General features: G+C 33.2%; 5 protein-coding genes across 8 annotated transcripts in view; 3 read left to right on the top strand and 2 right to left on the bottom strand.

Moving 5' to 3' along the window:
• Positions 1–20: 20 nt before the first annotated feature.
• On the bottom strand, positions 21–13,039 carry LOC140062575 (uncharacterized). 3 transcript variants are annotated; one of them, XM_072108844.1, is made up of 6 exons: positions 12,723–13,039; positions 7,731–7,750; positions 7,658–7,685; positions 7,036–7,419; positions 6,430–6,675; positions 21–3,576 (listed from the first exon to the last, which is right to left on the bottom strand). In XM_072108844.1, exons 1-6 carry the CDS (start codon positions 12,865–12,867, stop codon positions 3,554–3,556), a joined length of 846 nt encoding a protein of 281 aa, XP_071964945.1. In that variant the 5' UTR covers positions 12,868–13,039; the 3' UTR covers positions 21–3,553. The 3 variants fall into 3 exon arrangements, with proteins under 3 accessions (XP_071964945.1, XP_071964943.1, XP_071964944.1); XM_072108842.1 differs by having other exon boundaries at positions 7,658–7,750; XM_072108843.1 differs by having other exon boundaries at positions 21–3,308; positions 7,658–7,750.
• A 723-nt stretch (positions 13,040–13,762) lies between these two features.
• Positions 13,763–15,714, top strand: LOC140062528 (uncharacterized). Its single transcript, XM_072108781.1, has 2 exons — positions 13,763–13,788; positions 14,400–15,714. Exon 2 carries the CDS (start codon positions 14,404–14,406, stop codon positions 15,346–15,348), a length of 945 nt encoding a protein of 314 aa, XP_071964882.1. The 5' UTR covers positions 13,763–13,788; positions 14,400–14,403; the 3' UTR covers positions 15,349–15,714.
• A 1,297-nt stretch (positions 15,715–17,011) lies between these two features.
• LOC140062809 (uncharacterized protein C8orf76 homolog) overlaps positions 17,012–27,907 on the top strand; it is a 27,790-nt gene continuing 16,894 nt past the window's right edge. The window contains exon 1 of the mRNA XM_072109149.1: positions 17,012–17,287. The gene's annotated coding sequence lies outside the window, so the exon portion shown is untranslated. The remainder of the gene's footprint in view (positions 17,288–27,907) is intronic.
• Positions 20,247–21,780, top strand: LOC140062807 (uncharacterized). The gene is made up of 2 exons (XM_072109146.1): positions 20,247–20,291; positions 20,573–21,780. The coding sequence occupies exon 2, from the start codon at positions 20,672–20,674 to the stop codon at positions 21,674–21,676; it is 1,005 nt and encodes a 334-aa protein (XP_071965247.1). The 5' UTR covers positions 20,247–20,291; positions 20,573–20,671; the 3' UTR covers positions 21,677–21,780.
• LOC140063233 (tudor domain-containing protein 15-like) overlaps positions 22,594–27,907 on the bottom strand; it is an 18,218-nt gene continuing 12,904 nt past the window's right edge. The window contains exons 3-6 of one of the 2 annotated variants that reach the window (XM_072109737.1): positions 27,659–27,850; positions 25,675–27,338; positions 25,405–25,479; positions 24,080–24,215 (exon numbers count right to left, since the gene is read on the bottom strand). In XM_072109737.1, coding sequence (XP_071965838.1) covers positions 25,405–25,479; positions 25,675–27,338; positions 27,659–27,850 — 1,931 coding nt within the window. In that variant the 3' untranslated portion in view covers positions 24,080–24,215. Of the gene's footprint in view, positions 24,216–25,404; positions 25,480–25,674; positions 27,339–27,658; positions 27,851–27,907 lie in introns of both variants that reach the window. The other variant, XM_072109736.1, reaches the window with a different exon arrangement.

The raw sequence follows: 27,907 nt of genomic DNA, 5'->3' as shown, positions 1-27,907 counted from the left end.
TTCATATATTTCTCAATATATTTTATTATATTCATATTTACAGAAATTGGTAATTTACAAAGTAACGAAATCTCTTTCAAAAATTGTAATAATTAATTTGTTCTAACAAAGTTTAAAACGACTGAAAACAAAAAGATAACCAGTACGTATACTGTATTGTTATAGTTGCATCATTTGTTATCAAATTAACAATTATTAATAATTTACAATTGCCTAATTGGGCGTGACACCAAAATAAGAACAAGAATATTGTACGTACTTTTTTAAAACTTACTATGGCGGAATTAAAATACCTTTATGATTTTACGTCCTAGGAGATGCGTTAAAAGGTGAATCAACAACAGACCATGGAGGTATTTAATTTTATACCTCCACAATCGAACAGACGTACACATGTTTTAAATTAAATTAATACATTTTACCAACATTTAATTATTGTATTCAGTACTTTCAATGTGTTAACGTGGTTTTGAAATAAAAAGTTTAAATGATTTGCACTCAATTTTAATTGAATTCATATTCTAATTTACACAATATATTATACTATTGAAAACAAGATAATACAGTAATAAGAAGTAAATAATGAATTGATAACTTTCGTGATAAAAAACAAGAATTTAAACATAGGCCTACAGGGGTTTGAATCATTCTTTATGTAATTTTACATCTCTTTATTATATTATTATCTTCATTAAAGGAAAATTAATTTCAAATTAATTTTACATAATGGACGAAACGATCGTATAATGTTTGAAGTACAGTGGGTGTAAACAGAAATTAATCAATAGGAATTATAAGGGTACATATTGGTGGCTCTGGAGTTTTGAATTAATTTAAATTGAATAATATTTAGCATCAGAGGTGTATATACATCATAAATAATCAAGAAAGAAGCACAATTGAACATTCTAAAAGGACGGCCGCCGCCGGATAGCCTAAACGGTTTCAAAAAGATTCTATTTGAAAAGGTTTGAATTGTAGTATCTGAAGATGTTGGGTTTTAATCTCACATACGGGCAACTTATACATCTGTAACTTTACGTTATGTAGGTCTTAATACTAAAGCTTTGTTGCCACTTGGAAAGCGCAGCGCTGACGTAACACATGATGATCATATCGTGATTGGTTACCTTTGTTACGTCATTGCGCCGCGTTCAACAATTAGCGAAACGCTATCATTGTATTGCCCACATTATTTAATTTTTTTGGTGACACTGAGATATTTTTCAATATTGTTCTAACTTTCGCAGTTTTTGTCATAATCATAATTGTATACAATAAATTAGCACCTTTAGTAAGTAGGCCTGTACGAATGCAATTTGGTGATAATAATGATTCATTGTTTAAAACAAATGTAAAATCCTTAATTCTCCCGACAGAGTCATGATCACAAAAAAGGACTTCGCTTATTAATTTTTTTATATTTATCAAATTTTATACATTCAATTTAAATAATTCTAAAAGATCTTTTTATTTCAAAGGCATACGATCTGTAAGTCAGCATATCCAAATATTATTGAGTTGAATTACCTTTTAACTTTTTATTTTGTATATACAATATTCAGCTAATTTAGTTTCAACATTATTTTGTTTTGAAAATTAACATTGTTTTACTTTTTAGTGGGAGGGAACAAACAGGAGCTAGTTAGGTAAAAAAGAAGGAACAACATCGAATAATAAAGTATAGCACATTTATGAGGTTCAACCAACTGTACCCCTTACAGCACAAACAAAAACCCTTAAGCTTGGTTTCTTAATATGGCGCCGCAACGTAAAGTCGATTTTCCACTAGGCGAATTTGTTTGAAATTTGAATCGAAAGCGTCAGCTTACGCATGCGTACTCATGTTTCGAGCGTCCAAATCCCTCTCTACGCATGCGTATAACCTGACGCGCCAACAAATTCGCCTAGTGATTTGAACATCCGATTGGTCAACTCACTTGTGCTGCACCCACATCGTTGTGTTGCGTCTAAACAAGGCAATCGTGGGTCTAAGCATGGACCTATAAATTGGACCTAACTTAGGTCCATGGTCTAAGTTGAAACCAAGCTTAAGACTAAATTATGTGATGTATTCAAATTTAATAAGTTTGGGACTAAAAAAACACAATTACTTTTCATTATATTACAGACCTATTATATTTATAACATTTATAATTTTATACATATATATATATATATTAATATATCATAGTACGCAGTATATTGTAACTTTTCTTTATTTTTTGAATTATTAAAAATAAATTGTGTGTTCAATGCTCTTTAAGAACTTTCTTTTTTTAACAAACCAATCAAATTAAAAAAAACGTAATGGTAAAAGTTACCTCAAACAAAGTCGGTGTTCTTCAGCAGAATGACTAAATAATTCATTCATTATACTCAAACAAGAATATTTACGTTTACGTATAGTCAATAATCAACAGATATAAGATACAGTCAACTCTCTCAATACCGGACACTGTTGGGTTGCCCTGATGTATGTCTGGTTTTCGGGAAAGTCTGGTATTCGGAATGTGTTTTAACGATCAAAATGAATTTAGGACCTTGGGGTGGGACTTTGATAAAAGTTTGGTTTTGAGAAAGTTGACTGTACAATGAAATACTTTTTATTGCATAATTTATCATGCATATTAATTATCATATATATATGTTTTGGTTGGAAAAATTAAAATCATAACACTTACAAATAGGCTTCATTATACTTTAAGATCTGTCTACACTATAAAACTTTATGTGACAAAACAATTTGCTGTGACATGATAATGTCATATCACTACCATATTTGGGCATATCACTACCATATTTGGGAACATCATAATCATCAAATCATTCTATTGTGGTATGCCAAATAACATTTTCAAATTATATTTTGAAAATTTGTAATTATAATTTGATTTTTACAAATTTGTTAAATATTTACAACAGTTTATTTAATTCTATTTAATCAATGAAGGGATTTAGAATAAGGTTAAAGTATATTACATGCATGAAGATATATGTTATCTTTGAGGGGGTAAAACACTAGAAAAACTTTCAAGGCGGCCGATACTACCAAGATATAACTTATTATATATTTATCTCTTTATCTATAGTAACATTCTTATGGTATCGGACCATGTTCCGGTTTCCACATTCAAGCATCTCATTTCGAGATCTGCAAATCTGCTCTTATTCAGATACTACTGGTGCCATCCAAAGAGCAATACCAGATGCCGTTATACAGATATATTACTGGTACAGTCATAAATGTTGTCTCAGTCACACAGGATATGCTCCACTGCAGTGCAACTAAATGAAACCAGTATGCTCTTTCACAAGAAGACTGGTGACACCACAAGTTTGTCAATTGTAACCGGTGTGCTCTTTCAGGGCCACTTGTGTCATCAGAAGGTTGTCCAAGTGAGACCAGTATGCTCTTTCACAGATACCACCAGTGCCATCAGAGCGTTGTCGAAGTATGCTCTTTCACAGTTGCTATCAGAAGGTTGTCGAATTAGGTTGGAAGAGCTGACATTATTGTTCATTAGTTCAGACATTTACATTTACTTTAAACTTATGTTGCCTCTTCTTTGGCATCTGCAACGAAAAAAAAAACCAAACAAATTTAAAACATTTGAACAAAAAGAATTTGTAATGTCAGACATTGCAGAGTAGTCCAAGTGTTGACTGTAATATATCAAGATTAAATATGTAAAAATACATGCATCATCTTATGATGCAAATTTACAACCTAAAAGTTAACTTAACACAAACTGTTCAGTAAAATGTTGTAATAGTTAGGAAAAATATATAAATATAAATTATGTAAAAAACAAATGCAATTATAAACATACACAGTGATACTACCTCAAATCATGCACCAATATTACCTTGTTTGTTTAAGATCATAAAGTAAGTCATAGAAAAATTGATAATCATGAAAACACTTTGTGAAGTGAACTATAAATTAAACCATTACTCTAAAATGCTTCCATTACTCTACATGCAACACACTGTAAATAACTATGGTATGTAATGTTGATAGGGGTGTTATCTTAGGTTATCTAGTGATATCAAACTCAACCAAAATTTCATGCTGGTATTATAATATTATCCCTACCCACTTTGGTTACCGTACTAGGTAGTATCTCCTGCAAACTTGGATTATTTCATGCAAAATGGGCCATGTTGGTATTATACCCGTATCCACTTTGGTTACCAGGTAGAACCTCCAGTAAACTTGGATTAATTCATGCAAAATGGGCCATGCTGATATACAGTATATACTCATGCAAAATTGCCAATTCTCTGGTATTATATCCCTACTCACTTTGGTTACCAAGTATAACCTAAAGTAAACTTAATTGATGAATCCGATCTCTCATAGGTTTAATTATCAGCACTTAAACCAAGTCAACGATGTGACCAAATTATTACATGGTAATTGTTAGAAAGATTAGCATGAATTCTATATAGATTAGTGTTCTAAAAACTAATTAAAATCTTATATGTACACATTTTATGGGTTTTGGAAGATATTTGGTCATTTTGTCCAATATAATTGTATACTGGTAGGTTACAGTAGCTTACAAACTACAACACCTTTTCTTATTTGTAAAAAAGTGATTTTATACAGAGATTGCCATTTTTCTCTATAGGTTATTACACGTGAAACATGTAAACCTATTTACCAAGAGGAATCAATATTATGTTGCTAGTAGCAACAAGATAATAAACACGTACCTGGATCAGTCCATTATGGATAATAATTGAGCATTGTATAATCATATAACGTCCAAAATAACTTTATACAAACAATTTTCTTTCTAATCAAATTAAATGCGTCACACTTTTTTTTTTCTAGTGAGTTGGTTGCTTTTCATGAACTAAAAACAAAATATGTGTATAGTAGTGTTATTGCCATGGCCAGTTTGGTATGGTATAATATTGTAAAAGAATTTAATTAACAATAGTCTTATTAATTGTCTCTGTTCTTTTAACTACCCCAAAAGTCAAGAGCAGTGAAATAGAAAAGTATGCGTGTGCGCGCTCTCCGTGCAGAGTACGTTGTTGTTGCTATGATTCTCATGTAGTTGTATTGAGTTCTTGAAAATATTATTCGCATTAGATCGGTCTATGTTTTATCTGTAGAGTTCAACCTTATTGGCGGTATTATTCCTTGCCAATAAAATGATAATAAGTAATCGTTATTAATATTCAATTCTAATCACTGATCCTGATTTCAAAATGAAAGCCAAACGAAAGTTAAAAAAACAACTAATGCTATACTGGTAATTGATTATCGAACTTTATAGCAAGTAATGCAAGTAATATCTCTTAAGATATCTGTTACACAATGATTCTAAAGGTCTGTATTCAACAACATTGTCTTCTTTTGTTATACTGTAGTAGCTAAGCAACAAATGAAAACTAATCTCACAATACTACATTTATAGTCTTTAAGTACAGTTAGTATCAATATATTATTCTGAAGTAGTTACACAAATTATGTAAAAAAATGCTATCATTATTAATGTGGTGGGATGGTGGTTTTTATAAGTTTTCATTGTGAATTTTAGCAGGGTTTTTTCCATAATTGTAGGCAAAATCGTAATTGTGTGTAGTTTGCATGTATTTCTAAACCGTTGTTATTTATCGACAGTTCGGTACTAATTACATACATTATGTAGTATCTGAGAACACGATAATAGTGATGTACAACAAAGATGTCATAACGAATATTTATGTAATGAAATGATGTCTTCCAAAATGACCTTAGGGCAGAGTTCAAGACAGGAGCATGCCATGAACATAGAAGGATGGGGTACTTCATCAAAGAAAAGTATATACGGTGATATGTATTATGGAAATTGGACTTGATAAATGTATACTGTAGTTAGTCGTATAGTAGTTGTCATAATTAATATAAATTAGTGAAATGTCAAACGATTAGTAAATCTGTAACACATTCTTTAGTGCTGTCAAATTAGAATTTTTAGTTAGTCAATCAAACTGTGAGTGAATGAAAGGAGTGAATAGATGAAATAATGAATGGGATATTATGAATGGGAATAATGAATGGGTGAATGAAAACATTTACACATACTAATAAATGCTATATTAGAAAAACCTTATGGAAAATAAATATTATCTGTTTGTGACTGTAGGCCTAACAAAGAATATGACAAATATCCTAAAAGTCACATTATCTTTAAAGTGTGCCTACAAGGAGTCGTGATAAGATGCAATGAGGCCTTGCATGAGTTAATAATAAACATCAGAATATACTTTACAAAACCTAAGATGGATTTTAGTAAGTTAAATTAGACCATGTTAAGATATCTATGAATAAAACAAAGATGATTGTGAAACAATATGTTATACGTGAACAGTAAACACTGGTTAAAGCACTATGTTATAGGACATGCAGTTTGTGCTGTTTCCAATCACCTTCAGCCTTCTTTTCTGTTCCTGCAGATTCTAATGCTTCTGTTGTTTCTCCGGTTTTCTCTGTTTCTTCTGTTGTCTCTTCTGAAGGTTTCTCTTCTTCCTCGGAAGGCTGTGTAGATTCCTCTGCTGGAGTATCTTCTAAATCTGCTTCTATTTGTGCATTCTCTTGTGTTGTTTCTTCTACATGAGTTTCTTCAGATTGTGGTTCACTTTGTGACGTGTCATCTACATCTTCTACATTATCATCTAACATTTATTGTAAGTATACAATTCAACATATAATAGAACACTATACCCATATCAATTTTATTAACAATAACAATCTATAGTACATGACTCCATCAATGTCAAATGTACCAAAAACTATGATTACCACTTCCAATGGCGGATCCAAGTCTGTCAAAAATAGATATTACAATGTATTTCATTTAACGGTTCATTTTAGGGAGAGCACACGTTCCTCATGCTACTCTTGGATCCTCCTCCAGACATTCCAAACTATCAAACTGAAACTAGGACTGTTTTTTTGTTATACAGATATACCACTTAAATAATACAATTTGGATGAAACAAGAATGTTTTAAATGTCAAATCAAAATTACTTACCAGGTGGTGAGGGTGCATTTTCTGCTGGTGTTTCGTCTGTTTTTGCTTCATCTGTTGCTGGTTTATCCTCTGACGCTGGTGTTTCTTCCGATACTGGTGCTTCCTCTGCAGGTGTTGATTCTGCAGCTGCTGTTTCCTCTGCTCCTTGTGCTTCTTCAGCAGGTGCTGGTGGATCTTCAGCTGCTGACTCAGCCGGTTTTGATTCTGTTTCTTCCGGTTTTGCTTCCGTTTCTTCTGGTTTGGATTCTGTTTCTTCTGGTTTTGCTTCTGTCTCAGTCGGTGTTTCCTCTGCTTTTGGTTCTTCTGATACTGGAGCTTCTGCAGCTGCTTCTTCTGGTTTTGAATCCACTACTGCTGGTGCAGCCTCTACAGAAGGTTCAGGTTCTAAAAAAGAACATTTTTGTTCTAAATTATGTTGCTGCACATGGATAAAGGTATACTAATTAAATAGTAGTCTACACAGCTTACTGTAATTTCAAACAGGTTTTATTTTAATCATTTTTTATTTGTAACAGCACTCACTGTTCATTTGTTTTGTTGAGTTACACTTCTATTGTTTAGTTGGGTATTATTTTAACCTAATCCATTATCAGAACAAATATTCAATCAGTAATCATCCAACCTTGTACTTTTGCTTCTTCTGTTGGTTTCTCTTCATCTTTCTTTTCATCATCTTTCTTTTCTTCTTTTGGTGGGGTTGTTTCTTTTGGTGGAGCTAAAAAAGTGAATTGTACAATTGTTTAAAAATTTATATTCAAAGCATAATGAAAATTTCAGGAAACATGATGAATGCGTGACCTCAATTAAAGCAGCAAGGTGGATGATAATATATTCAATTTGCTTTTACCATCATGTTGTTAGGCTAATTGCGTATTAAGTTATTTAATTATTTTATAGTAGGAAGGTTAAAATTATAATGAACTAGTGATCTATACAAAGTGTATCATCCAAATACATCATAAAGGAAAAGAAGAAGAGAATATTAAACAACATTTTACACTGAATTAAATATTGCACTAAACTCATAAAGGACAGGTTTACTGGTAACTAACATAAGAAGTGTAAATATGATATCGGAACCATTCCAAGATTTCTGATTTTCCCATGCATGTTGGTAAACCTATACTACTATGGATAAGTTGTCCTTTAATACGATAAAATTGGTTATATAAACTATATTTTTATTGTCAATAAAATAAATTCAAATGTCAAGTTGTAAGTAGGTGAAATTGATCAATACATAATTAACTTTAATAATAATGTATAGCCTGCATTTATAGAGTAGATTCAACTTATATAATTAGAAAAATAAAAATCAATAATTACTACACAACTACAATAACAGAGCTCTGCAAACTTATCTAGCAACAAGCACTAACATAATTATTGACAACTTGTTCCAATTGTTAAACAAAACTTACTATGGAAACAATGTACGTCGAGTTACAGGACTAAAAATACATTTTAAAACATGATAATTATGATATTTATGCATTATTCACATAAATATAAAAAAAAAATGTAACAAAATGTATTACTTTGTCTAGACTATCATACTTTATGTGACCAAAAAATGTGATGTGTCCATGTATGGACATGATGATGTCATATCAGTACCATATTTGGGCACATCACACTTTTTTGTCAAACTAGTTTGATAGTGTAGACAGAGCTTAAGAGATATATATTCATATAAAACTTCATTATATATGTGTATGCTAGATTAAATTGATGAAACACAGAAAAAAAACATAAAACTATAAAATAATTTCATTGAACACATTTTGTTTTAATTTGTTGTTACTGGACCAGAGAAATCTTTTTTAAAAACTCTTATTGCCGTACTGATAAATGTATTGTTTTTTTTTGGCAATAAAGTTGAAGCTGGTAAATTGAGATGCGAGGACGATGACTTTCAATAAAATCTGGCTTTAAATGTCAGATATTGATTAAAATTTACAACCATTTTTGAATAAAGTAAATGAGAGTTGTCCATTAACCATAAAAAAAATCAACCTTGAAAAACAGATGAGAGCTACTCCAACATTCAAACAATTGTTACCATGATTACCAGCAAACAACATGTGAAGACAGATTTTAAATTTTAATGAACCACTTCAACCATTTTATAAAGAGAGAAAAAAAAACACATGAATGTCAAGGTTAGTCCAGTTAGTAGAAAATTATTAAATCCACTTCTTCTAGACATAGTTCCATGTGAACCCCACTTTAATGTTATGAGAGTATATGTTTATACAACTCATAAAACATGTATAACAATCAATCCAGCTGACAAATTTAGACAAAAAGAAGAAAAGGATAACATGTCTTTTTTTGACAAACAATCATTGAAAGCAATATGTATATTCCTAATTTAAGTATATTAATTATGTGCTTTATTCCGAATAATGATTAATATTGTAACACACGAAAATGTGATGATGTTTTTCTATCAACACATACTCATGACTTTAAAATGATAAAAACTTTAATTTACCATACTGTAATATAATATTTAATATGACTTACGGGTATTGCAGTACGTTACCGCTGAGCCTATTGCATTTTGGGCAACGCTATATTTTTGTCGACCACCACACATTGATTTAAACAGTTATTTAGGAGCACAAATTTAGCAGAAATTATATTTTAAATTTAGCAGAAATCCAGTTGATATAAAAATTACATTTTAAATCTATTTTGAAATATAAATGGCTTATTTGCCGCTATTGCAGCAGAAACAGATCCATATTTATTATGAAATATTCAATGACATTAATTTTTATTTTGCTTTTACAAAGATCAACTTATTATTCTTGTAAACATTGATTATTATATATTCATCAATAATGTACAATAACAAGTCTAAATGGCTTTGAATTATTAATTAGTATTAAAATAAGTTACATACTTTACCCCATGCAAAGAACAATGTTACTATAGTAATTATCTTATTATTGATAAAACCATGTTAAGTAATTAACTTATTAATCGTAAGTACCTCCTTAACATTTTATTTTGCTTCAACGGGGGAAGATTCTGAACGTGGTGGTGATAGGAAAGGGTCAGATGGTCCTCCTCACCCAGCCAACAAATTTCTAGAAGCTCTTTTCTTTCTTTTTTTCACTCACCCCTTCCTCCTTCTACAGTATATAAATAAAATGAATATACAGTATACATTTTTTAAATTTATTCATTATCATACATTTTTTTTGTGGATATTATAATAATTTATTTCTAAAAGTAAATGTGTCTTTTACAAACAAAGAAACCAAACTAAGCTTATATAAAATATACGACATATTTAATGATTAGACTAATAATATAAATATTTTTTCTAGGTTTTTTCAAATATTGCTTTTAATTTTCTAGTGGTTTACAAAGAGGCTTGTTTTTCATTATGAAGACCAAATACAGTAATTCATATCTCTATTGAGTGAAAACAAAAGATGTCATCAATGACAAATTTGAAAAGGGGCCTATGCCAGTTTTACTCATTGTTAGATGAAATTTTGTCTCGTCACTCAAGAACAAACAGCGATGGAACACATCAAACACTTTCATTAGACAATAATTTTAGGTTATCATTGTTACAACCAATCCTAAAACTGTATTGAGAAACATAACTATACTGTTTATTGACATTAGTTTGGTCACCATGACAATGGTAAACAAATTGATAGTAACCTAGTGAGAAATAAATAGGATGTTAGATAACAATGAAAAATATGACTTTTGACCTCCAAAAAGAGTAGGCCGAAATTAGAATAATGCTTTATATACTTTTATGAATAATCCTCCATTATTAATAATAGATTGTTAAGAAGACATTAATTAAAGTAATTATTCTCGTACATTGTGTAGGCCTAATAATACACTTGTATTTTATTGTGTATGTCATTCTATTGTCCTCCAAAAAATGAAGAATAAAGATGAATAAAATTAAATATTGAATAGGCCTTTTTTTTAGTTTGAATTAAAAGTCAGGTCAATTTTGCTAACAAAAATAATGATTTCGCTAAAAAAAAACCCAAAATAATCAATCAGATTTGATCAAAGACCATATGCTACTGATAAAAAAGTGATGACCAATTTAAATAAATAAATATTTATTCATATTTTATTTCTTTATGGTTCTATGGATGTTCTCTCTGAGAGCTTCCCAAATGTTTGTCTAATCTCCTGAATATTAGCAAAATCTACCGAATTTTGGTTGTAGATTTATAAAACCATTGTTTAAACCCACGTCTCTATTCTGTTTTACGAAGGTTATTTCTGCATTTAATAACTAAACAGTACATCAGACTAGTTGCTAGGATGGTAAACATTGAAATTCTGATTGCGCAAGTTTTTTGTCATAAATTTATAACACGTCAAATCAAATCCATTAAAAAACATGTCAAATACGTTAATTATTTAAAGTACAGTTAGTAGTTATAAAATTGATATAATTAAGTTCCATTTAATATTGGTCATTTTAAATATATTCAATTATTGATAAAATGATAATAACCAAGTTCAAATTAACTTGTGTAATACGGAAACACAAATTGATCTATTAATTAAGATAGAATAAATTCAATATGGTATTGTTGTTTCCTTATGGTTGAACGGATAAAGAATATTCCCATAGTAACGGTCAACAAGTTCCATATGGATGTAACCCGTGCTAGTTTTACGTTGTCAACGCCACCTAACAAACGGTCACTGTAGGAGGTTGTGATCGAACCTTTGACGTAGTCCAAATTGAATTCATGAATGAATATCTATTTTACGCACTATGATCACTACTATTCATTGATTATACGTTGCAGTGTTATAAACAATTTTAACTTAGACAATACTGTAGTCCATGTAGCTATTTCACTATGGTTTCGCAAACATTGTGTATGACTAGACAAATAACGTCATCCAATTTGGGTCTGATCTACTATTATAAAAAATGTATTATTTTTATAAATGATTTTTAAATGCCAATAGATATAATATATACTTTTTAAATTTGTATAAATTATCTCTCAAGAATAAAAGAAATTTATTATGATCACAACTAAACTATGGAACTCTCTACCCAATGACATAAAATAAGAACGATGGTTAACTTTTCAAATCTTTTTAAACTGTAAATAGTTTTTTTTTGTGTATGTGTTTAAATCTCGACGTCATTGTATACATTTTGTTTTTAGTATAGTTACTTTGGAGATTAGTACATACAGAAGTGTATTTCAGTTACATGAGAGGATAAATATAATATTAAATGATGAAAAGTTATAATATTTTAAAATAAATGCATATTATTATTCTTTACCATATGCCTAATATACAGTGTTTATGAAACAATACAAAAAGTTTAAGTAAAATTGAAATTGAAATTGAAAAAAAAATGGTTTGTAATGAATTTAGATCAATTTTGTTAGAGAATTAATAGGGTTTTAATACGAAGAAACAAAACAATAAACTGTAGCACTACTAAAATCATGAGATATTATACCTAGGCCCAAAGCTTACACATATCACGGAGAACGGCAATTTCGTCTTAAGTACGCACAGGCCGTCGCACCAGCTGAACAACTTTATGTTGGCCTACATAATTTTATTCTCACACAAAAACAGATTGTGTAATCTTTTTGATACGTCGGCCATAACAATAACTATTGTAAAAGCATTGAATAATGTTATTATGTTACCTGATCCTGTGTCTTCTTCTATATGTTTGTTATCTTCTAATTGTGGGGTTGTCTGCTTAGCCGGAGGAGGTGCTTCTTTGGGTTTCGATTGCGGAGCGCCATTCGTCTGTGGTGTCGTATTCGTACTCGATGAGCAAGAACCCATTATTATTGTTAGTCAATATACTCCTAACTAAAATGTCAAATACAGATCTATTCAGAAAAATACTACACTAATATATCTTGTATACTATTGTACGTGTCCACTGAATAAATTTCATTTACTAAACGTACATCGACCTTCGGTAAACTACATACATCGTGTCTCTAATACGCAACAACGCCACCGCAGTATTTATATATTTTGATGTCGTTGCCATAGCAACAAGGGTAATAAAGATCACCGGTTCCCTCTGGGTGAAGAGGCTTATGTTTGTTTAATCGCGATTGCGTTGTGTTTGATAGGTTAATCAAATCAAATCAAACTGTTAATAAAACCTATTTATTAAGAAGGCATATCAGTATTATATTTGATTATGAATTATTATATTGTTACGTGTGATTTTGAAAGTGGCAGATATGGGAGAAGAGCTTAGGCCTATGATCCGTATAGTAGAGCGATTCCACTGAACGTCTAAAATTGTAACATCCCAGACCAGATTGGATCCGAATGGATAATAAATAATAACATTTCGAGGTTTAAGTGCGGATCTAGGGAGGTGGGGGGGGGGGGGGGTATGTCGTATGGCTTTGATAAACAATAATAATTAAAGGTAGGCCTACTTCAACTTCTTCCAACATAAAAGAAAGAATAAAATCAATAGAAAAATTAACATTGAATGACCAGTCAAGGAGATACAGCTTTAAAAGTTTAATAGATTATTTATTGTTAATACCTAAATTAAAAAGTGGATTTTGAACATCCAACATATATAAACACTTAACAACTTTGAGGGCACTTAATGGTACTTTAAACAAAATGATGGGGCCAGCACATTAACAACTGAAAAGCTATTTAAAAAAAAAGAAGATCGCATCTTGCAACCAGTTTTTGGAGTGCACTTTTGGCGGAAAGTGACATTGTAAGGTATGTATTGTATTTTCTTTTGAGTTTCTTTGAGTTTGAGCAGTTTTCAATCGGGTGAATATGCTGGTTTAAGATGTAGGCCTATTGTCCCCAAAAACATGAAAAATTAAGATTAATTAAATCAGACTTTGAATAGGTTATTTTTTAGTTTTAATAAAGTTAACCACTTCCGTGGGAAAAAAACCGGAAAAAATGTTTTCCCATATAAAATGACAAAATAAATGGTTAAATTCACCCAAAAATCCATTGGCTGGCAGCCAATATTTGAGTATTTTTTGCTTTAATTTACGGTTTTTTCAGGTAAACACATTTTTGTTCGATCTAATTTTTGGTCAAAGTGGATAACTATTACAGTATATGAAATGGCATACTCAACAAAAAAAATGTAAATAATTATTTTATCAGGCAGGGGAACAATACATCTTTAAGATAATCAAATAACAACTAGCGTATTGAAGCAGATCTTTTTGTAGTCTTTATTATAGATCGGTAGCTTGTTTTGGATACAACGAGCGTACTGTTACGTTATTTACATATTGTTTAACGTTTCACTGAACACATAAAGCACAATTTTTGTTTTCAATTCTTTACTTTTTGTCGTCTTTCAACAGAATCATGTGGTGGGTTCGAGTTGTTCTGTTGTCTGTCTTGTTCTTGGTAGCTGTGAAAGGAGATTCAGAAGCTGTCAAAACCGAAAAAAATGAAATCACTTCAGTTTCACGACCTGATATCAACTTAGAAGTTCACGTATCGAATGTTAGTCCACAAAATGTTATCATATCGGATGAGACATCAGATAAAGTCAAATTATGCTGTAGACGGAGGAAGAAAGTACGGCGATGTTGCTGCCGAAAAAAACGTTACCATCGTAGAAGACGACGAATGCGGCGACGTATGCGATGTCAGCGCAGCCAACGATATCAAATAAAATGGAGGGGAAACCGCTGTTATTTGGTGATCCGACACGGCCGTATGGTTGTACGTCGATGTTGTGTTAGTTACAGGTATCGTGGCCACGTGTTATACGTTTACTATGGACACAAATGGAGCATTGTTCAACGCTACAGCCGCAATGGAAAAGTGTATACTTTATATCGAGGTCGATATGTTAAAAATCGACCTAGACCTACTACCCGTCCACGTTATCGTTGCCAAAAAGAACGTTACCATTCTAGAAGACGACAAATGCGGTCACGTATGCGTAAGGAACGTAGCCGACGATATCAAATACAATGGAGGGGAAACCGCTGTTATTTGGTGATCCGACGCGGGCGTATGGTTGTACGTCGATGTTGTGTTAGTTACAGGTATCGTGGCCACGTTTTATACGTTTACTATGGACACAAATGGAGCATTGTTCGGCGCTACAAACGCAATGGAAAGGTGTATACTTTAGATCGAGGTCGATATGTTAAAAATCAAGATAGACCTACGAAAAGGTCGTCATCATCATCATCATCATCATCGTCATCATCTTCAACGACCACAACATATTCCGATAACGATTCCAATCCTGTAGTCACTACTACGACCACTACTAAACGTGAATACGTTGCATAGATGTATGTGAAGACCATCACAACATCAGTAGAGATAGAACTACGAAAAGGTCGTCCATCATCATCGTCGTCATCATCCTCAACGACCACAACATATACCGATAACGATTCCAATCATGTAGTCACTACTACGACCACTACTAAACGTGAATACGTTGCATAGATGTATGTGAAGACCATCACAACATCAGTACTGTAGTTTAGGCATATCTTTATTGTTAGATATCATTATGAACTACAATAAAATTTAGCAAACACAAAGTATTTATCGAATTGTTATTTTGTGTTTGTATTTAGAATTCTACGACACAATGTGCCATTTAACGTCTCTTTAATCCTTGTCTCCATCCCCACCCCGGCCGCGATTTTTTTTTTCGTACATAAGTTGGGGACTCCCTCATGAAACGTCACAAAATAAACATGAATAATTCATCAGTTAAATTGTCTTGTTCCGTGTGCACCCAAGCGTATAGCAACAAGAAGTGATTACACAAGTGCGGTACGATTCTAGGCCTATCTCCGCTGTTGTTGCGGCGTGCGATTTCATAGAAGAATAGCGGCGTTTTGTGTGGATTGTCGAAATAATCAGCCTTTAGTTTATGGTGTTTTTAATATAATTTTTTACTAAAGAATTACGTGTTAAAACCATAGTTTCTATTAATACTATTAGGCCTAATTATTGTCTCTAAACCCATGTCTATTCTAGTAGTAGCTGTGTGGGTGTGTGTGTATTAGGTATATATATTACAATTACTGTACTCGGATTGTGACCAAAGATAGTTACACTATCTTTGGTATGACACAATCCGAGTAATAAGTCAGCAAAATTAAACAATAAACATTACACAAAAATACATTTTTATTCTCGTGGGTCAAATCTTCCCATCTCATGTGTTCATATACGCGCATTTTTAAAGTTCCTTTGAGTACATGCATATTGTTTGATAATAAAATAGCAGAATTTAAAAAATACAGTACACAAATTATACACATTCTTTATTCTTGTGGGTCTAAGCTTTCTTTGGGCTATGTCCAATGAATTACTACTTAGTTTAATGTCTTGCCGTACTTGCCTAGCTGTCGATAGCCTCGACTCGACACATTTTGTGTGAAGAAGAGTGCGCGAAGGCAATCACGTGAATCATGGATTAAAGAATAGAAGGATATGCATCGACGGTGACATCAAACGATTTTACAACGCGCTTGCCTATACTAAAGCACTGCTGCCAATCAAACAAACACGTTCATTGAACTCCATGTCTCTAACCGCGGCCCTCTGTAAAACGCTGCGAATCAACTGTTACATTTTTTTGAGACCAAAACGTAACCATGTAGAAATCGTATGCGCAGTCTGAATGTTCTATTGACATGTCTGCGTCGATGATTAATTGATAACAAACATATATTGCTGAATAATTCTGTTTTAGTTTCATCACAATCGGACTACGAAAAGTTCACTTTCTTACGACTGGTAATTTTAAGTAGTTGGTAATATTAATAAAATATGCAATTTTTATATTTGAATTATCATTATTTGCCTGCCATCTTCTGTCATTAAAAATTGCGTTAATCTATAGAATATTAAATTTTGCATTTGACCATGTATGTTGTTAGCGTGGCCGGTGTTCAGACATACAACAATCGTGTTTTTTAATATATGGCTAAGCAGTGGTTTCTTCATAAATCTCCTTAATTATCGATGTGATTATATTTAAACTGTAGTGCCTGGTGATTGGCTAGTGGTTATGTCATCCACATCACATCCAATCACCGGGCCTAATTGAATGAAAACAGCGATCCCTGATCCGGGATTGGCTGGCTATGTATAGTTGCGATTCGTTACCTAGCGGTCGTTTTGAAAAGTACACGCAGGGCAAACTTGATCACGAACAAACGAAGTAGGCCTACCTATTATTATTCACACAAGAAGTAAGACAACGGTGAGTATTTAAGATTAGCCTAGGCCTACCTAGGCAGTATCAATGTCGGCAAATCATAGGGTTTACTAGCCCAGTTTAGCCTAGTTAGTACAAGGCCTAGCTAGGCTAGCATTCTTGCTGATTTTGTAATTTTACAACAAATGAGACAACTAATAGTTATTGTCTCAGATGTAGGGCTACTACAGGTCATAAAATGCTACTTTAATCATCATAAAAAAATCATTAGCGTAGATCAATCGCGGCAGAAACCAACATAGTCAATAGTTGACCATAAACATCATGCAACCAAAGAACGCGCGAAAGAAGCGTAGCCAACTAGGTTAAATGTCGTTGCACATGTGCAGTAAACAATATATTAGGCACGCGACCGTTTCGTTGTTACCCTGCGGTTAATTAAACTGTAACATTGTGGGCGGTCCGCAGTCTGTCGGCGAGAGTCAAGGAACCCTTGATCTCACGTCGATGCATATCCTTCTATTCTTTAATCCATGCGTGAATTGACTTATAATCCTAGGCCTACTGTAGAAAGTATCGTATCGCAGTTGTGTAATCACTTCTTGTTGCTATACGCTTGGGTGCACACGGAACAACAAATTTAACTGATGAATTATAATATTCATGTTTATTTTGTGACGTTTGATGAAGGGGTCCCCAACTTATGTACGAAAAAAAAAATCGCACCCCGCCCCCCAAACACACGAAAGTCGTGGTGAATATAACTTTTACGTACGGTATTATATCGTGAAATAAAGGAAGAGTCGTTCAATCCCATTCTACAAAGAATGAAAACACCAGAGGTCTAGTAGAAAAGTAATTTTAATTGAAAGAAATTTACTCATAGTCATACAAGAAACATTAATTGGATTCAAATAAAATAATAAGTTTTGGAGCATCATCCCTTAACTTTTGAGCATTTCCATTTAATAAACATAGAAATGTCCGAGCAATATGCCTATTAATTCATAATTTCTTTCCATTTGAGCTACAACCTTAATATTGTGTGTTAGGGACTCTGTTCGTGTTCAATCGGTGCTTAAAACCATCATTATCATAAATCAACAAATATTATCTACAATGATGATAAATTGTTTTATTAGACCTTGGTATCATTGTGAAATCGAAGCCCTGGTGGATCATTTCCATGTATCAAGATAAACGATAATACTAATAGTGTCTGTTTAAATTGAATTCCATCATCACTAGAATTAATGTTATGACATTGAGTGAGACGGGCATGAACCTGCATTAGGAAAGGAAAACGGGGCACAGCTGGGCTAGTCGGTTTGTTGAGTAGGCGGGGTCATAGGGAGGGGGGTATAAAGAATAAGGTCTACGCCCATATAAATTCGAACACAAGGTGTCTGCGTAAAATAGTGAATGTATTTTCAATTGAACCTGCTGAGAAAAAAAAAAGAAACAAAATGGGGGTAGGCCTATACAGTATATTTTAAATATTTTCTTTTATTAATTACACGCCACTGTTTAAAAACAAGGCCAACAGCCATTAAGTCGCGTGCTACAATGCATAGTGATACCGGACCGACAGACAGACTGACAGACCGACAGACAGACCGACAGAAAGACAGACAGACAGACCGACCGACCGACATAGTGAACTATACTGACCGAAATTACTGAACATGTTTAAAAATGTTGAAATGTTTAAAAACATTTATATTTTTTTAATTTACACGTGCGTAGCCTGTCACTTTTGACGTGCTCGTATAACGTAATTTCGAGTTGAAAAGTAAGTCAAGAAAACAGAAATCGGGCAAAAAGAGTGCGCAATAACATTTAACGCGCATTGCGCGCGCAAAAGTATGCGCACTCATGGCAATTTTGTAAACGCTTAAAATTGCCTGAAACGTACTCTTATTTCATCAAAAATAAATTTTGAAAATTTTAAGCGCGCGTACGCATGCGTTACATGCGCTACGCACGTAATTGTATTGCCATATGATGATTTATGCCCTGAAATTTATGAGTACCAAATTTTATTTAATTGTGATTCATGGTTGTGAAGATATGATTACAAACGTGATTTCGTTAAATCGTGCGTAGACCGCGTAATTTTTTATTGCGCACCGTGAAAACATAACCACATTGATTCCTGGCCATAAGGAATATACTGTGAAAAATTTACCTAGCTAGATTAAACTGATATCAAGATAAGGTCAGAAAGCGATAAAACGCATAGTGATACCGGACCGACAGACAGACAGACCGACAGACAGACAGACCGACCAACCGACCGACATAGTGAACTATAGAGTCGCTTCCACGCGACTAAAAATCATAAGTCTAAGAAAACTTTGTTAGAAAAGTATTTAAATACTCTTCTTTTTACATAAAAAAAGTAGGCCTATTTGTCGGAAATAATTATGACTTATGTAAAGGATACAATAGATCGATTTAGCGAACGGGTATTTAATCAACAGCTAAATGAAGATTTAAATGTCACGGTCTTTTGTTATTCAACATGATTGGTAGCCGTCACACGTTAGTGAGATTTTTCACAAACCGACTATCAGCATTGTGCATAATTCAGTTCAAGTAATATTTATTTCACATAAATTTCACATATAGGTAGGCCTACACGGTTCATCACACATAAAAACGTTGGAACAGCAAGTATAACATCAACATGATCCACCCATGACAGATCGGTGTTTACATTCAATTGGAGTGATTATTCCAAATGTAATCATATCCAAAATCTTTTAAACTTTTAAAAATAATTTTATTTATTCTTACGTTAGCAAAGAAACCTCTCGGTTTTCCTAATGTTAAATTAGTTAGATTCGAATGAATTTGATAAATGACATCGACACATTTATAATAACTCTACTCTGAGAAAATAAAATTGCCTTTTGACGACGCGTCGTGCGTACGTACGTACGTAACGCGCACGTCACAATCATACTTTGTTGCCATGTGATAGTGGTTTTGGCCATGGCAACGCGGTCTCCTTCCAAGAGGATTCATAATCGGGTAGGCCTATCAGGTGGGTGGTGTAAGCACAGAGGACGGCGAAACGTTTTTTTATATATAGAAATCCTTATCTCTCTGATTAGGCCTTAGTTTCAATTGTCATTTAAAATTTTAAAAAAGCAATGTGACTCAATACTTATCATCATTACGCAACCAGATTCCTATGCGCAGCATAGCAACAATGAATGTTTAAAAGATATGACTTATTATGAAGATCACGGACTTTGTTCCTCAGAACAAACAGTGTCTAGGCCTAACAATAATGACAAGTCAATACATTTCTATTCTACTCAGCAGAGAGGTAACCGTACCATCGACGGAGGCTGCAGTAGGCCAACAGTAGTATCTACCGCGTGCCAAGGGTTATGGACGCGGTGTACGCGAACCAAAACCATGGACACGGTGTTAGGACTCATGGTCAATCCTCTAAAACCCCAGAGGAAGGAGGAAGAAGGTTCACAAGCGGGATCCTTCGGGACTAGTCGGCGATTGAAAACGGGTGAAACCATGAACCGAAACTCACTTGTTCCTCAGAAAATTCTAATGTGGGAATTAGATGGACAGATAGCACGATTAGAAACAGTTAAAAAAGAGCAATCGAGAGCACGAGACTTGGAAAATCGAAATCCAGAAAGCCTCTGTGTTACTTATGACTGGCTTACAGACGAATTTGAAAACAAGAAAAAATATAGAATTCATCCAGATAACAGGTTACAGATAGAGACACTATGTTCTCTAATTCATCCAAATTATGTCGACAGAGTTACACGGAGATTTAGGAATGTTATACGACGGGACCGAAGCTTGAATGAACTTCCAGAATTATTTAAAGCATGCTTAAGATATGTCTTGAGTATACAAAAAATTGAAAAGCAGAAAACTGACATTTCGTTTTGGATGAAACATCACAGATCAATTGGAAGTAAATCTGCAGGAATAACCAACAGAGTGGTTTCATTACAAGAAACTACACTTCAAGATGACATCTTTTCAACAAAAGGAGTAAGGCTTATCAGATCGGCGATGATGAACAAAACTAGAAGTCAGTCTTCTTCTTCAAATCATTTAGCTTTTGATGATGTACTGGTGATTACAAAAGAAAGATACCTTCCAGAATTGAATGAAAACAATCCACCATCTAGTGACACGGGGTTGATGAGTCAGGCAGCAGATAACCTGCCGGTTCCACTTGGTGAATTAATCAACTCCGATTTAGCTTCTGTTTCTCGCCCGAAATCTCTTCCAAGATCCGTGAAACAGGCGTGGAGTAAAGAATCAAACCTGCCACTTGACGATGACGACATGAATCATCGAAAACATTCGGAAAACCTTATATATCGTCGGCCAAGTTTAGGAAAACATATGAATGACATGTCACTTGAAGAGATTGACTATTAATACTAAACCGAAATATTAATTCTAGAATCTTTCTTTACTTGTTAAATTTTTCTCTCAGTCTGAACAGCAGAAATATTACAACGATAGTATTATTTTGTTCAAAGTTGGCAAGAGAAATAAAATTGCAATATTCTTTCATGTTTTTATTATATCATTATGACGGAAAACAACAACTGACGACTCCACAAAAACAGTTATTTTAAACTGTGTATTCGAGTTTCTTTAAGTTAATAAAAGAAGTGGTAAATATGATTCACACTTATACAAATCTCCAACAATGTAACACATCTTCACCTTCGTATAAGCATTTCCGTGTTACATCAGGTAAAATCTCTGAACAAACAGGTCGGGTGATCTCATTACACCGTGACAAACTAGCGTAAGCGTGTGAACGTGTAGTAATTCGTAAGATTATCCTGGATGATTGATGCAAACTACTTGTTAGAGTGTGAATTGGGTATCTAATAAATCAGGGAAGAGTGAAATTACCCTGTAAATTAATAAAACAAATTTGCATTTATTACCAAATAATCTATTTCTAAAATTTAAAATTTAGAAAATTCCCTGAAATTTATAAGTACCAAATTTTATTTTATTGTGATTCATGCTTGTGAGATAATATTACAAACGTGATTTCGTTAAACCGTGCGCATGCGTAGACCGCGTAATTTTTTATTGCGCACCGTGAAAACATAACCACATCAATTCCTGGCCATAAGGAATATACCGTGAAAATTTAACTTAGCTAGATTAAACTGATATCAAGATGAGGTCATATACAAGTTAGTGTTTACCGACCAACCGACATAGTGAGCTGTAGAATTGAATCGTGTTGCAAGCGACTAAAAACCGAAATTCATAGAAATATCTAAATCATTATGTGACACTAATAGTAATACAGTAAAACACTGCAGCAGTAAAGTAACAATCTTAAATGCAAAACTTTATTGAACAAGGTTAACTAGCATTCTTAACATAGTTATCAATAAAATGTAGAAAATAATAATCAAAATATAATGAAAGGAACGCTTACTTGATTTTCTTTCTTTTTGATTATCTCATTTTTTTGTTTTCTATATATCTAAAATGTCTGGTGATTGAGATATGGGCTAATCATATCTACTTCTGCATATCTACTATGGCGGCGTAAAAGCGAAAAGGACTAACCACACTAATAGTAGGTAGTCATACAGGCATATATCTGAAAAACTCTCTTTTTAGTTATGGAAGTTTATATTATTGCTAGTAGCTCACAATTTTAAATTTTCAAGATAAAGGTTTTAAAATAATTTTTTGGGGAAAAAACACAAATTATTGAAATTTCAAAACTGAGGAGATATATCTTAACAATTTATGTGTTTTTCAGTGTAATAGCTAAACAAACTAATCATTTACTAAACCAATTTATCTAAAGCGTGGTTCCCACTAGCGACGCAACACAAGGACGTAACGCAACGCAAGTGAATTGACCAATCACAAGCGATGGCTTATTCGCTTGTGATTGCGAACAGTCTATAAGTTCGCTTGTCATTGGTTAAAACGCTTGTGTTGCGTTTACGTCCTTGCGTTACGTTCTAGTGGGAACCAAGCTTACGAGACCTTTTCTTGAAACAGTTCGTACAATACAAAGGCTGGTTGTTTAACATCAAAATAATACCAGAACATGTAACTTAGAGAAGACTTTGAGAATCTCATTAAAATATTTTTTTTTAAATCAACATCAAGCATTGTAGTGAAAAAATGTTGATGTAATTAACATTAATAATGAAGATCTGGTATGTTTCTTCATTAAGTGCGATATTCACTAATTTCCTTTTACCAATTACCTGTATTTGGACGGGAAAAAAAATCTATATTTTCCCTTAAACTTTCACTATTTCTTCCTAAAAGGTTCAAATAGATTTAATTGAAAATAGCACATACTATATATAAATTGTTTATATTTCAAGTTTTTAATGTGTAAACTACAGGTTATTTATTCTTCATGTATTTGTTCTACTACCACTTCTTTCTCAACATTTTCTAAATCAGTCTCTAGAGGTTTGCTAACCTCTTCTGATCCAGGATTTTCAAGTTTGTCACTTTCAGATGGGTTACTAGGCTCCTCTAATCCAGGATTTTCCAGGTTGTCGCTGTCGGATGGGCTGCTAGGCTCCTCTGATCCAGGATTTTCCAGGTTGTCACTTTCAGATGGGCTGCTAGGCTCCTCTAATCCAGGATTTTCAAGTTTGTCACTTTCAGATGGGCTGCTAGGCTCATCTGATCCAGGATTTTCAAGCTGGTCACTTTCAGGCAGGGTGCTAGGCTCCTGTGATACAGGATTTTCAAGGTTGTCAGGTTTGCTAGGATTTTGCATAATAATATCTTCAACAGCATCAAGAAACTCATCATCATCATCTAACTTGAGATCATCTGGTTTAGTCTCTGTAAAACCATCTGGTTTAATGCTAGCCTCTGTGAAGTCGCCATCTTCAGCAGTGCTCTCTGTATTTGATTGTTGATCTTCACAATCTACAGGATTCAAATCTTCAACAGCTACCTAAAATTAAATAGTAATTAATAATATTATAATTATGAATACAAAAATTGTAAAATAAAAACCATGATAATAATTTTTAACTTGTAAACCTTATCCAGCTGGAAAATAGAGAACATGGATTAAATTTGACACACAGAATACAAATGTTGTTTGTACTCTAAAGCCTATGTAACAAAATAAGTGTGAAATTCTCATATATGGACATGATGTCATACCATATTTGGGCATACCACTACCATATTTGGGCACATCACATTTTTTTTCTTCTAAACTAGTTTGATACAGTAGTGTAGACACAGAGCTATACGTTACTGTGCCATCCAAGTCAAAATGAAAACTATTGCACACATAATACAGTACAGTAATAGGGATGGGAGAAAAATTCAGAGCTTGACATAAAAATATTATTGTGACTGTCAAGTAAAAAGAACGTTTAAAATGCAAAATGTAAATATTATTAAAATAAAATAGAGAAAAAGTTCAAAACAATGTTATTGAAAAAAGATTTAAAAAATAAAATATGGTACATTTAGTAATTACAGTAAAAACTGTACATAAAAGAGTGACTCGGCTATTAATAGACTTAAATGCTGGTATTCAGACATTCATCATAGTTGAATTTTTATTCATCTACTAATTCGCACCAAAAGTTTTGGCAGAACATTTATTCCGCTAAATCTTTTTTTCAATCATCTTTTTTTATACTCTTTCAATTATGTGAAATTTTGTTCCGAAGAAGTAGTGATATTAATTCAAAACATTTGTATCTATTTCTTAATCCTATCATTGGACAATACTCTTTGGCTGGTACAGTAGATGTCATAAATCCTTACTAAAACTAAAACAACTAATTTTAAAGTCAAAGTTTTAACATTTTTTTAAAGAATAATGGTGTAAACTAAACGTGTTGTCCATTGGTTATTGTAGAGACAATCAATGCAACTAAATAAAACAAAGTACATACACAATATCTATAAACAAAGGCAACAACAGTAATAATTCAATTAAAAAAATATTAAATTATATTCATAAAGTTGTGAAAAATATAATAAAAAACAAAACTGTGGTTAGTGTTTTACGTTGGGTTATAAAAACATCACCCGGGAGTTTTTAAATTTCATCCATTGTGAATAGCGAAATTTGGAAGCGAACCAGTGCTTTTTGTTGATAATTATAAGTAACCCCTTACCTATGAAACAAAACAAGATGATTGGGTGGTATTCCTTTTCACCTTCCAAGGTTTTCTTGCCACACGTTTTTTGTCCTATTGCCAAATTAAGACAATTTGGAAATCACTTTTTATAAGGGAACTATTATACATTTAAACTGGAAATGATATGTGGAAAACTCATTAACTGAAATAATCAACGATTCAATCAAGCAGTAACTATATTTCAATAGCAGAAAGAAAAAAAATAAAAGATTATGTTGTATTTAAATTTAAATTGACAAGACTTACATGTGGTTTATTTTCTTTTGAATCTTCAAGATTATCTGTTTTGGCTGCTCCTTCAAGAGTTTTGATGACTTCCCATTCTTCTGTGACAGACCCTGCTTTCTTGGTCAAAGTCACATTAGCAGATGAAGCATCATCTTGACAAACGGTGTTACAATTTGTGTCAACATCGGTCGAACCAACATCCTCTGTAGATTCACTGGCATCTTCCACATTATGGGTAACATCTTCAGTACTCTCAGCTTCTTCGGTTCCGATGAGATTGGATTGTCTAAGAGAAGCTTCAACAATATCATCCAAAATTTGGTCAACCGTTTGTGAACCAATGATAATGTTCTCAGTCGATAGTTCATCAGCAGATTTTTCAGTGGTGTCTGTCGGTTCCTTTGATTCTATTATGTCTTGGGTTACAGATAAATCATCGACTGTCAAATTTTCACTTTTAACAGTGCTGCTAAGGTCTTCTCTATGTGGAATTATTGAATCAGAATATTGTCTGAGTTCATCTTCAAGGTGTGTTAAAGCTCCTTCAATGACTTCATCTACAACTAACTTGGCAATACTTGCAATTTCAGAGAGCTGTTCATCTTCCACTACAGCACCTGCTTCTTCAACAGAAACTGAATCTTGCAAAGCTGCTGTGTCTTCTTCTGGTGCAACTTCTGAATGTTTACAAATTCCTACTTCAAACAGAAAATCTTTCAAATTGTTTCCTTCTTTGGTGAATAGCTCTACAGACGTACCAGAAAATGTTGCGTCATACAACTGTTCTATAACAGCCTCTTCAAAGGCAATACATGCAGCATCTTCCCATGAATCTTCTAAAGGTGCTACAGAATGCAATGTACACTCTAAAGCTTGGGCAGGAATCGATTGCAATTCAGAAGGCATTTTTTTAAGACCATGTAGTTGCAAAGCATCCGTGTTGCCATAATCAATAAATGTTACAAATATATGTGAATCTTCTGTTCCGGTAATCACAGCTCTGTACCACACTTCATCTAGTGAATATTTCGCAAGGCAGACATCTCCTACAATTGCCTCTGTTAATGGTGTAGCTGCTGGAGAAACATCCATCACTTTAGTTGCCACCTGATTCAGCTCTTCAGCTTTAGATGTAAGTTGAACAAAAAACTTTTGAGGTGTTTCAACATGAGATATTTGAACTTCAACTTGTGGATCAATTGGCGTTGGCATCTTAACATACTGATAATCTTCAGAAGTACTCTGTGCCTGAATATTGTTAGACATCTTTACAGCAAAACCAGAGTCTATTAAAGTTTGATTTAAGGAAACACCATTATCATCCACTAAGGTGACAGAACATTGGACACCACTGATACTCTTTATAGATGCTGTTAAAGTACCTTCAAAAGCAACGGCTTCAAAGGCCTCAGAGGCTTCTGCACTCCATAAACCATCCTTAGGCAAGATGCTAGCAAGGTTACAATGGAAAGCAAACACTGGATGGCTAAGAAAAGAGTTTTGAATGATTTTTATCTTTGATTTTGAAAGAACGCCTGTGTTGCCATAATCTACATATTGGACTGTTGCTTTGTCATTACTGCATTCTGTAATAAGTGAACGATACCAAACACCTTCTTCTTCAACGGGTGCAACACACAGGGTACCAACTTTTTGATCAGAGATTACTTCAGCATCATCACCTACAAATATAGTATGTAAAATTATGTCAATTACGAAACAAGTAAACTTTGTGAATCAACCACCTAATCAACTATGGGGACACTTTTCTATTACATAGGGGAAACACTATTGCCAACATCTATTAAAGAGACTTTTTGGGTTCTACTTGCCATATTTCCCATTTCTAGTGTTTCTGTGTCCCTAAGAAGGGGACTTACTTTAATAATTTTGAATAAAGACATAATAAAATCTTAATATTTTCTTTGTCCCTTGACCTTTCACTAAACACCTGTCCACCTACATATAGCAAGGTTTTTTTGAGAAACCGCACAAAACTTACCTAATGCTGAATAATGTGCCTGGATCATCTCACTTAAAGCATCCAAATCAGCTACCATGCTTTCCAATTGACACCAGAAATCTTCCGGAGATTCAGACCAAGTTATAACCACTCGTTTCTCATCCCCTTCCTTCAAAGACAATGGCTTGTATGCAACTTCCTGTATCTGTGTTGATGTTGAGGGAGCTTTGACTGGAATTGAAGGTGACAGATAATAAGAATAGAGCAAATTTATTGTGCATTATTTCC

The sequence above is a fragment of the Antedon mediterranea genome, chromosome 11 (genome assembly GCF_964355755.1).
Source record: "Antedon mediterranea chromosome 11, ecAntMedi1.1, whole genome shotgun sequence".
NCBI lineage: Eukaryota > Metazoa > Echinodermata > Crinoidea > Comatulida > Antedonidae > Antedon > Antedon mediterranea.
The sequence above is the reverse complement of the archived record's forward strand: the minus strand, read 5'-3'. Positions and strand labels throughout refer to the sequence as shown.

Bases quoted from the DNA above. Each gene is read 5' to 3' on its own strand.
- LOC140062528 (XM_072108781.1), top strand. From the start codon at position 14,404: ATGTGGTGGGTTCGAGTTGTTCTGTTGTCTGTCTTGTTCTTGGTAGCT.
- LOC140062807 (XM_072109146.1), top strand. From the start codon at position 20,672: ATGGACACGGTGTTAGGACTCATGGTCAATCCTCTAAAACCCCAGAGG.
- LOC140062575 (XM_072108842.1), bottom strand. From the start codon at position 12,867: ATGGGTTCTTGCTCATCGAGTACGAATACGACACCACAGACGAATGGC. The intron at 7,751-12,722 runs GTAACATAATAA...TCACTTTTTTAG, and splicing joins AGAAGAAGACACAGGATCAG to CTCCACCAAAAGAAACAACC. The intron at 6,676-7,035 runs GTAAGTAATTTT...AATAAATGTTAG, and splicing joins AAATGCACCCTCACCACCTG to ATGATAATGTAGAAGATGTA.